Source organism: Canis lupus, chromosome 21, assembly GCF_011100685.1.
Source record: "Canis lupus familiaris isolate Mischka breed German Shepherd chromosome 21, alternate assembly UU_Cfam_GSD_1.0, whole genome shotgun sequence".
Taxonomy (NCBI): Eukaryota; Metazoa; Chordata; class Mammalia; order Carnivora; family Canidae; genus Canis; species Canis lupus.
This window is the reverse complement of record NC_049242.1, coordinates 12,694,245-12,708,608: the sequence shown is the minus strand read 5'-3', so window position 1 is coordinate 12,708,608 and position 14,364 is coordinate 12,694,245. Positions and strand designations below refer to the sequence as shown.

General features: G+C 33.4%; 1 protein-coding gene across 4 annotated transcripts in view; it reads left to right on the top strand.

Annotated features, from left to right (window-relative positions):
• TMEM135 (transmembrane protein 135) overlaps window positions 1-14,364 on the top strand; it is a 286,961-nt gene that overhangs the window by 85,472 nt on the left and 187,125 nt on the right. For all 4 annotated transcript variants that reach the window (XM_038568356.1, XM_038568357.1, XM_038568358.1 and 1 more), the window contains one exon: window positions 11,995-12,028. In XM_038568356.1, coding sequence (XP_038424284.1) covers window positions 11,995-12,028 — 34 coding nt within the window. The remainder of the gene's footprint in view (window positions 1-11,994; window positions 12,029-14,364) is intronic.

Sequence of the window (14,364 nt, the reverse complement as noted above, 5' to 3'; positions counted from 1 at the left end):
CTACTTATTTATGTATTGTAATAGTGCCTAAATTTTTGCTGTCTGGACTTCTGGTTCTTTGCTTGTATCTTAATATAATTGGATTATTAATATTACTAAAATCACAGGACTGGTGGATATTATTACCCCAGCATCATCAAGTCAATATTGCTAGAAACATAGGATATCTCACCTGAGGGTACAGTACAGAATAGTACTGTGTATTAAGAGTGTAGATTCTGGAGCTGTACTTTCTGACTGAGGTAACTGGCTCTGGTACTTATTGTGTTACGACTTATTCTTTACCTGAAAAATGGAGAGAGTGATAATCTGTCACATGGTTGTTCTGAGAATTAAAGGAATTAATATACATAAAATGCTTAGAACAGTGCCTGACACATAGTAAATGTTGTGTTAACTGTTATTAATTTTTGCCCATAAACAATGAGAGAGTTATTCTGTTAATTGTTAACCTCCCGATTCTTTTAAAAATGTGAACATTTGTTTTAGAAATATGATTTCAAAATATGTAACCCATACATGAAACTTTAAGGGTACTTTAAACCAAGTTTGCTCTGATTTATTTATTTTTGGCACTTGAGCAATAAGAGCATTTTGAAATTATTTACCTACCCTTCAACAGAAAATGTTGAAATTGAACACTTGTGTAACCACCTAGAGTCAACAGTTGTTAAGATTTTGTTATTTTTACTTACTTGTAACTGCTTATATGTATGTGTGGTTGTGTGTGTATATGAGAACCATTGTAAACATCTTGACACTTCTAAATACTTCATGCATATTTTAAAATAAGGATATTTTTCTGTGTAATTACACTATTCTCACATGTAAGAAAATTAACTATCATTCCCTAATACCATCTAGTCCATAGTGCCTTAAAAATACTTTTATCACTGTTTTTTTGAACCACACTCTAATCAAAATTTTGTATGGTATTATGTTTCCTTATTTTCTTTTAATCTAGCTTTATCTCCCCACTTTCCCCACATAGCATTGATTTATTGATGTGACCAGGCCAGTTATCTTGCATGTAAAACTTTTCTGGTTTTGTCTGAATTTTTTCCTCATGGAATTGTTTAATTGGTTCGCTTAACTTGTATTACTGTAAACTGAAGTTCGGTCTGAAAACTTGATTATATTAAGATTGAACACTTGGTAAGCATATACTTCATAGATGATGCTGAGGCCATCAGGAGACCCATAGTTCCAAGTAATAGCAACTTTGTATATGTGATTAAAGTGGTAATCACTAGATCAAATAGGTTCAGTAAACCTATTATTTTGAGAGAATTAGCTGAGTGGATTTTTTGACATTCCACAGTCCTCGCTTTGCTAGAGTGAACCTGAGTTGATCATGGTATCATTATTTGTGAATTGGCTCGTTGTTATATGTTTGTGTGTGTGTCTGTATGTATTCTTTATCAGGTTTGAGTGTCATTTACTTTATAAAGTAGTTCAGAACTTTTCCTTCTTTTTTTTCTTGATCTGGATTAGTTTAAGTAGCAATGAGTTTTCAGACCTTTGAGTATTTGGCCCATGTAAAATCTGGGCGTGGTGACTCTTCTGGGGGTGGTAGTTCTTAGAAAGTTATCAGTTTCCTCTATGGAATTGATCTATTTAAACTTTGAGCTCACTCAATAGAGAGGTTCAGTAACTTTCTCTAACAGCTAGAAAGTTCTGTCTGTTTCCCAGAAAGTATCTATTTTATAAGGATTCTTATATTAACATGGAGTTGTACAGAGTAGTCTTACAATTTGATTGAATTTTGTTTTCAGTGGTGACTTTTCAACGTATTTATTTTGTGTGATTGTGCCATTTCCCTTTTTTAATTAAGTTAGGTAGTAATTTTGTTGATTATTTTTTTCTTTTTTCCAACAAGTCATCATATTTATTAGTTCTGTTTTTTGGTTTCCTAATTCTTGTTTTTATTGTTTTTTCCCCCTTCCTTCTACTTTCTTTTGATTAATTTGCTTTTCTTTTAGAAGCCTTTTAATTTGCTACTTATTTCTTTTCATTCTTTAAGTTTTATTTATTTTTTATTTTATTTTATTAAAAAAATTTTTTTTTTTTTTTAGATTTTATTTATTTATTCATGAGAGACAGAGAGAGAGAGAGAGAGGCAGAGACATAGGCAGAAGGAGAAGCAGGCTCCATGCAGGGAACCTGACGTGGGACTGGATCCCGGGACTCCAGGATCACATCCTGGACTGAAGGTGGTGCTAAACCGCTGAGCCACCAGGGCTGCCCTATTTTTTTAAAGATTTTATTTATTTATTCATGAGAGACACAGAGAGAGAGGCAGAGACACATAGGCAGAGAGAGAAGGCAGAGAGAGAAGCAGGTTCCACATAGGGAGCCTGATGTGGGACTCAATCCTGGGACTCCAGGACCACATCCTGGGCCAAAGGCAGGCACTAAACCGCTGAGCCATCCCGGGATCCCAAGTTTTATTGATATAAGTATTTGAGGCAGAATTTTCTTTTGGTAAGTGCTTTATTTATATATGTTCTGATATGTAGTACTTTCATTATCATCATTTTTGAGAAATTCTGCAATTTTAGTTTCTATTTCTCTTTTTTTTTTTTTTTTAATATTTTATTTATTCATGAGAGACACAGAGAGAGAGAGGGAGACACAGGCAGAGGGAGAAAGGATCCAGGATCCAGGATCTCCAGGATCACACCCTGGGCCGAAGGCAGGCGCCAAACCACTGAGCCACCCAGGCTGCCCTCTATTTCTCTTTTAATATAAGAATTATTTAGTAGAGAAAAATGGAATGGCCCCTTTGTTATTAATTTCCAGTTTTATTGCATTCTTATCTGAGAATGTTATTCATTGTTTTTTCTCTGTATGAAACTTAGTTTTCCTTGTGGCTGAATTTATGCTCGATTTTTGTGACTTTTATGAACATTTGAAAAAGAAGTACATTGACTTTTATTGGTAGTTCAAAGTTGGGCAAATAGCCATAAGATCTATGCTATTGAATATGGTTTTAGGTTGTATCTTTAATTTGAGGTACAGTTTCTAGCATTAAAATGTAGGTCTTTATTTCATTTAATGTATTTTGGCTTGAGTTCCAAATTTTTAGTTATCTTTCTTTATTTTTGCTTGCATTTGCCTAGTATGTCTTCATCTTCCTGAAATAGTTGATATATCTCCCCCACATGCCACATAAACTTTGGTTATACTTGGAGAGCCAATCTGAAAAAAAAATCATTTTATTTTAATATGTAAGTTAATATGTAAGTTTATTTTAATATGTAAATTAAGTCCATATATTTATTTATACAACTGATATATTTGGTTTAGTTCTACCGTATTATTTTGTGTTATGTTTGTCACTGTGTGGTCTGGTGTATTATTTTTTTTTTTTACTTTTAACTTTGACATTATTATAGAAAATCACACAAATAATACATAGAGTCACTTGGAACCATAACCTAGTTTCCCCCCAATGATATCATTGCATCTTATGTAACTATTGTATAATATAAAACCAGGAAATTGACATTATTGTCAGCTAAACTAAAGCCCTTAATTATAGTCAACAGTTTTTACATTGATATGTTTTGGCCATTTCAGTATTATGCAGAAAATTTCACTGTCCTAAGAATCCTCTGTGCTTGGCTATTCATCCTCCCGCCCCTCCCAACCCTTGTTAACTTACTCATTTTTTTACTGTCTTATGGTTTTACCTTTGTCAGATTGTCATATAGTTAAAATCATACAGTATGTAAGCTTTTCAGATTGGCTTCTATTACTTAGTAATATGCCTTTAAGTTTTGTCTATGCCTTTACATGGCTTGATAGATTATTTCTTTTTAGTGCTGAATAATATATATTCCACTGTCTGGATGCACCACAGGCTGCCCTACTGGAGGACATCTTGGTTATTTCCAAGTTTTGACAATTAGGAGTATCCATGCATGGGTTTTTGTGTAGCTATGTTTTCAGCCCCTTTGGGTAATTCCCAAGGGGTATGATTGCTGTATCATATGTTAAGAGTATGTTAAATTTCATAAGAAAACATCAAACGGTTAACCTAAGTGGCTATACAAGTTTGCATACCCTCCAGCAATGAATGAGAATTCCTGGGGGTCCACATTGTTGCCAGCATTTTGTGTTGTCAGTGTTCTGCATTCTGGCCATTCTAATAGGTGTGTGGTAAGATCTCATTGTTTTAATTTACATTTTCTTGATGGTATATGTTGTAGGGCATTTCTTAACGTGCTTTTTTATTTTAATCTGCAGATGTCTTTATAATGATTTTTTATAGACAACATATAGTTGGGTCGTGTTTTTTGATCAACTCTGACAGTCTCTGTGCGTTAATTGGTATAGTTAGACTATTGACATTCAAAGTAATTATTGAGGGCAGCCCCAGTGGTTTAGCAGTTTAGCGCTGCCTTTAGCCCTGGGTGTGATCCTGGATTGAGTCTCACGTCGGGCTCCCTGCATGGAGCCTGCTTCTCCCTCTGTCTGTCTGTCTGTCTCTCTCTCTCTGTGTCTCCATGAATAAATAAATAAAACTTTTAAAAAATGATTATGGATATATTTGGAATAATGTCTACTACATTCATTACTGTTTTCTCTTTGTTCCCTTGTTCTTTGTTTTGATTTGGTACTACTCTTATTCTGCTTTTTGTGGTTTTAACTGAACATTTTAGGTGGTTCCATTTTTCTCTTCTTAGTATATCAGTTATACTTTTTTTTTTAGCTTTTTTTTTTTTAGTGATTGCCCTAGTTTTGTAATATACATTTACAAGTAATCCTAGTTTACTTTCAGTTAATACTATACCCCTTCATAGGTAGTGAATATACCTTAGGATAAGAATGTCATCCTAATTCCTTCTTCCTGTCCCTTATATCATTGCTGTCATTCACTTACATATAAGTATGCATGACACCCCCCTATATATATACAATAGCACATTCAATCAATTAGGTGGTTGCTTGTATTATATCATTACATTATTATTTTGCATGAACTGTTATCTGTTAGAACACTTAAGAATAAGAAAAACAAAAATTTTTATTTACCTTCATTTATTTTTACTTTAATGTTCTTTTCTTTATGTAGATGAGATTCTGATCTGTATTATTTTCTTTCTCTTTAGAGAACATTTAACATTTCTTGCAGAGCAGGTCCACTGGCAACAAATATTCTCAGTTTTTGTTTGGTAAAGTCTTTATGTGTCCTTCACTTTTGAAGGATGATTTCTCAGGGTACAGAATTCTAATTTGGTGCGGGTTTTTTCCTCTCAACACTAAATATTTCGCTCCACTCCCTTGTTTGCATGGTTTCTCAGAAGTTGGATACAATTATCTTTGTTCCTTTATAGGTAAGGTGTTCCTTTATAGGTAAGGTTCCTTTATTTTCCTCTGGCTTCTTTCTCAGTTTTTCTTTATGTTTGATTTTCTATAGGGTTAAAAAAAATTTTTTTTTTACATTTGTTAAAAGATTTTATTTGTTTCAAAGAGAGAGAGAGAGCGCGAGCAAACACACACAAGCAGGGGGAGGGGAAGAGGGACAAGGAGACCTCCAGCTGAGCAGGGAGCCAGAGCTGGATGCAAATGCAGTGCTTGATCCCAGGACCCTGAAATTATTACCTGAGCCAAAGGCAGATACTTAACTGACTGAGCTACTCAGGAGCCCCTGATTTTCTATAGTTTTTTTTTTTTTTTTTTTAAATTTTTTATTTATTTATGATAGTCACAGAGAGAGAGAGAGAGAGAGAGAGAGAGAGAGGCAGAGACACAGGCAGAGGGAGAAGCAGGCTCCATGCACTGGGAGCCCGACGTGGGATTCGATCCCGGGTCTCCAGGATCGCGCCCTGGGCCAAAGGCAGGCGCCAAACCGCTGCGCCACCCAGGGATCCCTGATTTTCTATAGTTTTAATAAAATATTCCTAGGTGTCACTTTTTGTTCTTGTTTTTGGCATTTATCCTGTTTGGTGTTTTCTGAGCTTTTTTGATTTGTGGTTCAGTGTTTGACATTAATTTAGGAAAATTCTCAGTCATGATTGTTTTAAATATTTCTTCTGTTCATTTTTCTCTTTTAGCTGTTCCCATTATGTGTATGTTATACCTTTTGTAGTTATTGCACACAGGCCTTGAATATTCTAATTGTTTTTTCTTTCCAGTCTTTGTTCTTTTTGTTTACAGTTTTCAAGGATTCTAGAAATATATCCTCTCGCTCAGAGCTTCTTTCCTCAGCTGTGACCAGTTTACTAGTGATTACATCAAAGGCATTCTTCATTTCTGCTGTAGTTCCTTTTCTTTGTGGTTCTTAGGATTTTCATCTCTGTTTATCTTGATCATCTGTTCCCATAGGCTATCAACTTTATCCAGTAGAGTTCTTAGCATATTAATCATTGCTTTAATTTTAAATTCCTGGTCTGATAATTCCAACATCTCTGCTGTGTCTCCTTATGATGCTTGCTCTGTCTCTTCAAATTGTGTTTTTTTTTTTTTTTTTTAAAGATTTTATTTATTTATTCATGATAGTCACAGAGAGAGAGAGAGAGAGAGGCAGAGACACAGGCAGAGGGAGAAGCGGGCTCCATGCACCGGGAGCCCGACGTGGGATTTGATCCCGGGTCTCCAGGATCGCGCCCTGGGCCAAAGGCAGGCGCCAAACCGCTGCGCCACCCAGGGATCCCTCAAATTGTGTTTTTTGCATTTTGATGTGCCTTGTAATTCTTTTTTAAGATTTTAATTTTTATTTATTCACGAGACACACACACACACACACACACACACACACACACACACAAACACACAGAGGCAGAGACACAGGCAGAGGGAGAAGCAGGCTCCATGCAGGGAGCTTGATGCGGGACTCGATCCAGGGAATCCAGCATCATGCCCTGGGCCGAAGGCAGGAGCTAAGCTGTGAGCTACCCAGGGATCCCCAGTTCATACTTTTTTAATAAAATCAGTAGTAGGGATCCCTGGGTGGCGCAGCGGTTTGGCGCCTGCCTTTGGCCCAGGGCGCGGTCCTGGAGACCCGGGATCGAATCCCACGTCGGGCTCCCGGTGCATGGAGCCTGCTTCTCCCTCTGCCTGTGTCTCTGCCTCTCTCTCTCTCTCTCTCTCACTGTGTGCCTATCATAAATAAATAAAAGTTTAAAAAAAAAATAAATAAAATAAAATCAGTAGTAGATTGGAAGATGCAGAATATGGAAATGAGCAGTGTTTTATTTCTCCTTCTTCAAATTAGCAAGTAATGGTTGTTCTAATTAAATCTCTAAAACTTTATTTAATAGTGAAATCTTTACTCAGAGATTATAGATTTCATACTCAATTGTGTAATCAGTTTTTCCAAAGCATTTAATGAGGTAAGAACATATAGTGTAGTGATGCACATATACATGTATGTATAATGAACATATATAGATACAGAAGTATAAGTAGAGATCTAGCTATCTTCATACGTATGTCTTCATCTACACTGGTTTTACTTTCCTTCCTTCCTGCTGCTTTTTTTCTCCAACCCATCCATCCATCCATCCTTCCAACCATCCGTCTTTCCCAGTCTCCCTTTGCTCCTTTTACAGAATTAGGCATGCTGTGCCAGCTCGTTCCTGACACTTTGTAAGAGGGTAATTTACTTAAATCTTAATCATATCACTATGGGATTCTGAGAAAACTTTGAAGTTGTTTCCAGGGTTGCTTAAAAAATTTGTGCCACAAAGAACTGTGATCATAGTAACTCAGCAGGTAGCGTTGTAACATCTACTTTATCCTTAGGTGGGCTGTTAAGAACTAGTCTTCTCTTTCTTTTTCTAGGAAGTATTTTGTTTGTGGTTCAGAAAGTTGTTCTGATGGATTTTGTTTTGTAGAATTGCTATGGAATTTGCTTTGATATTTAGTATTAGTTTAGATAAGTTAAAATTGTGGGGTGCTCAAACATGGGCATGGATTTAAATATCAAAAATTGCATATTTATTCTAAGCATATTCATGGGTTGAATTGGTAAATTATACTGTTGTGTTTATGAAACTTCCAGGCAGATGTGACCAAAATGAATGAACTCTGATATGTGAATAAAATACCATGAATTTGGTTTTATAAGTTCTTGACATCTTCATGTTTCAGTATTTTGTTCTCATCACAGGAAAAAAATTTAAATTACCTCATAGTCTTCTGAAAAGTTTACTCTGTATTATCTGCTGTATATAATAGTTTATGATAGTAAACTCTTGCTCTTACTTTATCTGTTCCTGAACTTTAAGGCAGTAGTTTTATAGTGTTCTTAGACATTCTGGCAGATGAATATTTATTCCATTATGAAAGACTTTCTGAGATGATTAAATAGCATCTCTTAGTAAGCCATTACAGTTGATAGGAACTTCCACTTTTTCTTTAATTTGTAATCCCCCCTTTTCATAGAATACCAAAAACGTATATTTTTGTACAATATATATATTTATAAGAGAGAAAGAGGACGTGGGGGAGAAAGGGAGGGAGAAAGAATATATAAACATTTAGAATTTAAATATATAAACATTTAAGTTATACCATGCCTGCTATACTCTCTAATAACCTTAGTTATGAAATATGGTATATACAATATCATTCAACAGTTTCAGAATGTTAGCCAAAGAATATATCTACTAAGGTTTCCAGAAAAAGAAAAAGACCATTACTGTCCATCTAATCAGATACAATAATGTTGTTAGAAGATAATGAAATTTAGACTTTCAGCAGACTGTGAGGATACCTTTTAATCTCCCGAAGTGTCAGGAAAATTTAATAATTTTAATGTTTTCCTTTGGGAAGAATGATACTCTTATTACATAGAGTGCTTAAACAGTGGTTCTTACTACTTTTTAAAGTAGTACCCCTTGCTGTGCACACCCCCTTAAATTTTGCCTGCAAGTTGAAGAACTTCACCCCTTCTTGTATCCAAAAAAAAGGAAAAAGTGTATTTGCGATTCACTGAGCTCCACCCATCTCCCTATCCAGTGATTTCCAAAAGAACCCGAGTATTTGTGTATCATCATCTCCTGTGACCTTTAAAAAGTTATTCTTCTTGGCCCTAGTCCTTCTTAGTTTAGCCTGGGCCACCTTTTGTTCTTACTGGCACCTCTCCTTCCCCATCACTATTGTCATCTGGTGTCCAGGGAGAATTTATTCCACTAAGAAGGGAGCAACCTGTTTGTCTTCAGATCTTGGCTAGCATATAGTCAAATGATAAATAATAAAATGGCATTTGATTGAGTTACCGGTTTCTTGTGATACAGAACATATCTGGAGAAGTGGTAAACTAAATCAATATTCTGATATTCTGCACCTCCCAAATTGACATTAGAGCTGAAGTTGAAGACACCACACCAGGGAAACCTACAAAAAGAGTCTGCTGTATAATACAGCATATTGTGTTCTTCACAGATACTGTCTTTTAATTCGTGAGGCTATTAGTTCTGGGTTGGAATTCAGGTAAAGCTAGGAAAGAGGCGTTCTTCCTCATTATTTAAGAACAATAATTTGAAACTTGAGACCAGGATAGGTTGTAATTTAATAACAATACATCCTCTGCTTTTTCTCAGTAGTAAGAGTATGTCAGGGCTTTACTCATTCTTGAAGCGCAGAAGCCCGTTAGGTTACTGTATTAAACAAGTCATTGCAGAATTTAAAGGTAAGTTAGTAATAGACAGTTTTTCTGCCATAGAAGCAGTATTTTGGAAAGAACATGAAACTGACTCCTAACTCATACTTGTCTTTGTGATATTTGTATTTGTAAGGAAACCACTTTTCTGTTTCTTGGTTTTTAGTAAAGGATAATAGTATCTACATTACACATCACAGGACTATTGAGGATAAAATCTGATTTCAAATATTTATAATACCTTGTAGATTGTTTTATGCAAATGTAAATAATCTAATCACATCTTTGTTGGCTAATAAATTGCTATCACTAATTTTCCCTCCTGTCTAATGGCTATCTTTTGTGATTATGTTTCTGTATGTCTCTAATATATTCCTTTTTATAGGGCTGGGTTCCTAGTAACACTTTGTCTAGTAATTCAATATTTATTTAATGCCTATTAGATACCAGATACTATTGGGGGTATGTGAAAATGTGAAGGTAAACAAAATAATCTTTGGTAGTTAAAGATAAACAGTTACATTATCAGGTAGATAATTTGTTGAATTTTAGAGATGGAAATAGATTAGTGGAACAAATACAGTAGTTCACTTCATAAGGAAATGTATCATTGGGTACTACCACTGAAATTGCAGAGACACTTTTGGTTTTGTAATTAAGTGTATTGTTTTCTTTCTTCATACCAGCTTTTGGTAAGAATAGGTATCACTTAAGAAGGATTTAACTTTCTTTGTATGTGTGACTCTTGGATACAGATATTACTCTAACTTTTCTATAACTTACTTAAAATAAGTACTATTAGAGCATTGATTTAGAATTTGGTAGGAATTAATAAGATCGGTAAAGATTAGTTAAGAACAATTTCAATTCATTTATACAAATCATAGACAAGAAAGCTAAAAGATCATCTTATTAGTGATTTTTAAAATCTTTTTTAGATGAGCAATAGAATTTTCTTGTTTTGCTGGGAACATTAGGACCTGCTGAGCAGGGTCATTGCCTGCGGGCTTTGGTTCCATGGGTTTGTCTAGACCTCCTTCCCCTCTTCAACCAGAGTAGGTCCAATGTTATGTTTATATGTTGGTGATAAATGTATGTTTTTTTCCTTTAATTGTTTTTTATGTTTAAAGATGTAAGTTAGGTAACCAGTCTTGTTCCCTCATTCTTATGACAAAATTAAATTACAGAGAATCAGAGAATTAAAGTTAAATGAAACCCTGATTTTCAAACTTTAGTTGTTCAGTTAAATCATACTGCCTCCATGTGGCTTTAATGATATTAGAAATTTATTAAGCCATTTTAAATAGTGAACAATCAAGATTATGTGTGACTGGATTTTGACTTCAAGATTTTATTGACAATGTTAATGTTAAGACTGTGGCATGCAATTTAAATGAACTTGATTTGATATTGGTACTTGTTTTATTTACAGTTTTTTTTAAGTACTAAAAATGTTCAATGTTGAAACTCCAAATAAGTTTTTATAATTTTCAGTTTATTTTGACTCTGCCCTTAAACTCTTAAAACATTAAAGACCTCTTTCCTAAAGAATGGGTTGTGCTTCATTCATGGTCTTACATGCAGTATAAGTTAAATAAAGTGATTACGGGCATAAAATTATCCTTTGAGTTTCTACCTTAATTCTCACTTAATAAGTTTGATTAATTTGCAATTTTTCTGTAAAGTGAATGTTTATTGAACTTTCATTTGTCCTTTGGCATTAGAAAATTCACTTAGTGCCTAACTTCTCACTTAACAATGAAATTACAACCAAGGTGATTTAGTATGATTTGTAAGGACATCTAATGAACTGTTGTGTTATGTGTGAAATAAATAGAAGACCTGATTTTTTTGCAATTAAATGTGCATTGTTTTGGCCTTGACATTTTGACAAGATGAATTCTTTAGATTTTTTAAATTAAATATAGAATTCTCTAGTGTAAATGTAGACCAATAGCAAATTATACTCCTCTTCCTCTGAATATATAACAATAAGAAAATAGTAATTTTTAAAGTAAGGCTATAATGGACACGTGACATTATAATATTCTCAAGTGTACAACATAATCATTCGTTAATGGTATATATTATGAAATGATCACTACAGTAATCTTAGTTAACAATTACAAGGCAATAGTAATTTTGCATGGTTTTAATTAATGACCACTAAATAGAATGTTTAATGACCACTGAACAGAATGACTTGTGGAATCTATTTAGATCCAGTTGTTAAGGTACTGAAAACTTAGTTCAGTGTAATCTGCCATTTTTCTCAACTACTCCTGATAATTGTTTTGATTTCTAAAAAAATGATAAAGTGATTAGTAAATCAAATTGATTATTAATCTCACTCTGTCTCTTTTTTTAAAAATTATTTGCAGGAGAGGGCTGCTCACAATTTATATGGCCAATTTGGTAAGTAATTCCTTTTTGTTGTTGTTGCTTTTGAAGTTTTCCTGTGGGCTTTTTTATCTTTCTTTTTAAAATCAAGTTCCCTTAAAAAAAAAAAAAAAAAAAAGAAAGGAAAGCTACTTAAATTTCAGAATATCTTGTGTCTGTTTTGAAGGATAGTCTTAAATATTTAAAAGAACCTTGTTGCCATCTAGTTTATTCCTGTCGTATATAACTTAGTTCCATTTGTTTCAGGAGGAATAAGGGCACATTGCCTTGCTTCTATTGCCATTTCTTATAGGAAAATGATTTAAGGATGAGCTTTTGTGATGTCGTTATTCTTGAACATCAAAACAGCATTGATCCTATCTCCAAATACTGAGTATATTTAGTAACATATTAGCTGGGCTTCTAAATTACTAAGTTTATAGGAATGAAATCTATGGTAATATATAATGGTAAATATATAATATGGTAAATATATAATCAAGATTATATAATTATATAATTTTCAATTCCAAGTTCATTATTTAAAAATGTATTTATATGAAAATCTTTGAAAGTTGATAAGCAACATTAAAAAATTCAACTAAAAAAATTATTAGTCTTGAATTTTCTGACAAGGGAATAGAGTTCAGAATGCTACTTAGAGTGCTACTTATAGCAACTCATTTCAATTATAAAATATTTAATTTTTGCTCTGCTTTTAACCATATGTCCGTTACTGTGCTATCTGCTGATACATAAGATGGAGGTAGTACTTATACTTACAGAGTTTGCTGCTAGTGAAGAAGTCACAGTAGAAATAATAATGCTTGAAAGGGACTAGAATATAAATTATAGCATGCTGTGAGAATCATGATAGAGTATCAAACTATTCTGGGTGCTGCTCTTCGTTCTCATTTTTCAAAAAACTTAAAAATATTTCTGCATACTAGAATGGATTTGAGTTTTAATGTTTTTTTCTTTTCCCCTTTAACCATGCACATGCTTTTCTATACTACCATATGGTGTATACTTTAATATCCAAATACTATCTGTATTTATATGCTTATCTTTAAATTCTAAGTCAAGTTTCACAACCTTTTTTTGGTGTGTTGCCTGGTTAGATTAATTCCTGGAGAGATGATCTTTGACTTTGTTTGCTATAATCAATGTTGGAGATTGCCCTTAAAATATTGTATTTTTTAAGAATAAGCCTTTATTGAAGGAATCATATACATATCCAATGCAGCTGTAAGAAATAATAGAGGGATCTCATATACACTCTACTCAGTTTCCTCTAGCAGTAAGATCTTATAAAACTATAGTAGTAACAAAATTATGTTGATATTTACTGTAGTCAAGACGAAGAACCTTTCTTTCCTTTACAACAAGAATCAAAACTTAATTTTGATCTTTTATTAAGGATTTTTTAAAATCATTAACTGCAAAATTTTAATGAGATCAAAGGCCTTTTAAACATAGATTTTGACTATGTTGAAAGGAAAGTGAATTTGTACATAATATATTCTGGATACCAGTGGTAATCTAGTAAGCTTAATTCTCTTTATCTAAACAGAGCCTTTTATTTATACTATTACTATACAAGTACTTCTGTAATAGGAGAGTAGTTGGTGCAGAGTAGGTAAAGATTTAAATATTTTCAGAGAGACCGAGTTTAGTCTTAAGAAATAACTTCTGTAACTTGATTAGTATTGCTTACTAGACTAAGTTAAAATTGTTGGTTTATAGTATCAACAACAATATTTCTAAATGTTAGGAGGTTTTATTTCAAAATTATTTATTGTATTTAGGTATCGTATTTCTGATTTAGAAATTACAGAAAAGCAGAAAAAAGAAAGTAAAAAACATCTGTAATTTTACCATGTAGTCATTATTATCATTTTAGTGTTTCTTATTCCCTTCACTTTTCAGTGTACATACATAAAGACACAACATAGATGCAAATTCACACTACATTTTATATACCCTTGTTTAAAAATTGGGGACATATTCGTGACTATGCTGTCTAGTTTTTATTGCTCATGATATTAAAAATTATTTTTTGGAGGTTATGCTTCTACCTTTCTACTTCTTGTTATATCTTCGTAATTGTGGGTTGGTTTCATACATATACATATATACACACAGTCCCCCTCCCCCCCCCCCAAATGTTGGGAGACAATGAAATAAGAACTCTTTGATCAATAATAATGTCATCTTGTTATTTTTGGCTGTGATAGTTACCCATTTCTTAGTTATTTTGATCAGAAAATTTCAAAGGCATTAACATGCCTTTGAAAGGAGTTACAAGATAGAATATGCAGAACTGGTTTCATATTACCTTTATTATTTTTGTCTTTATTTTTATTAATAAA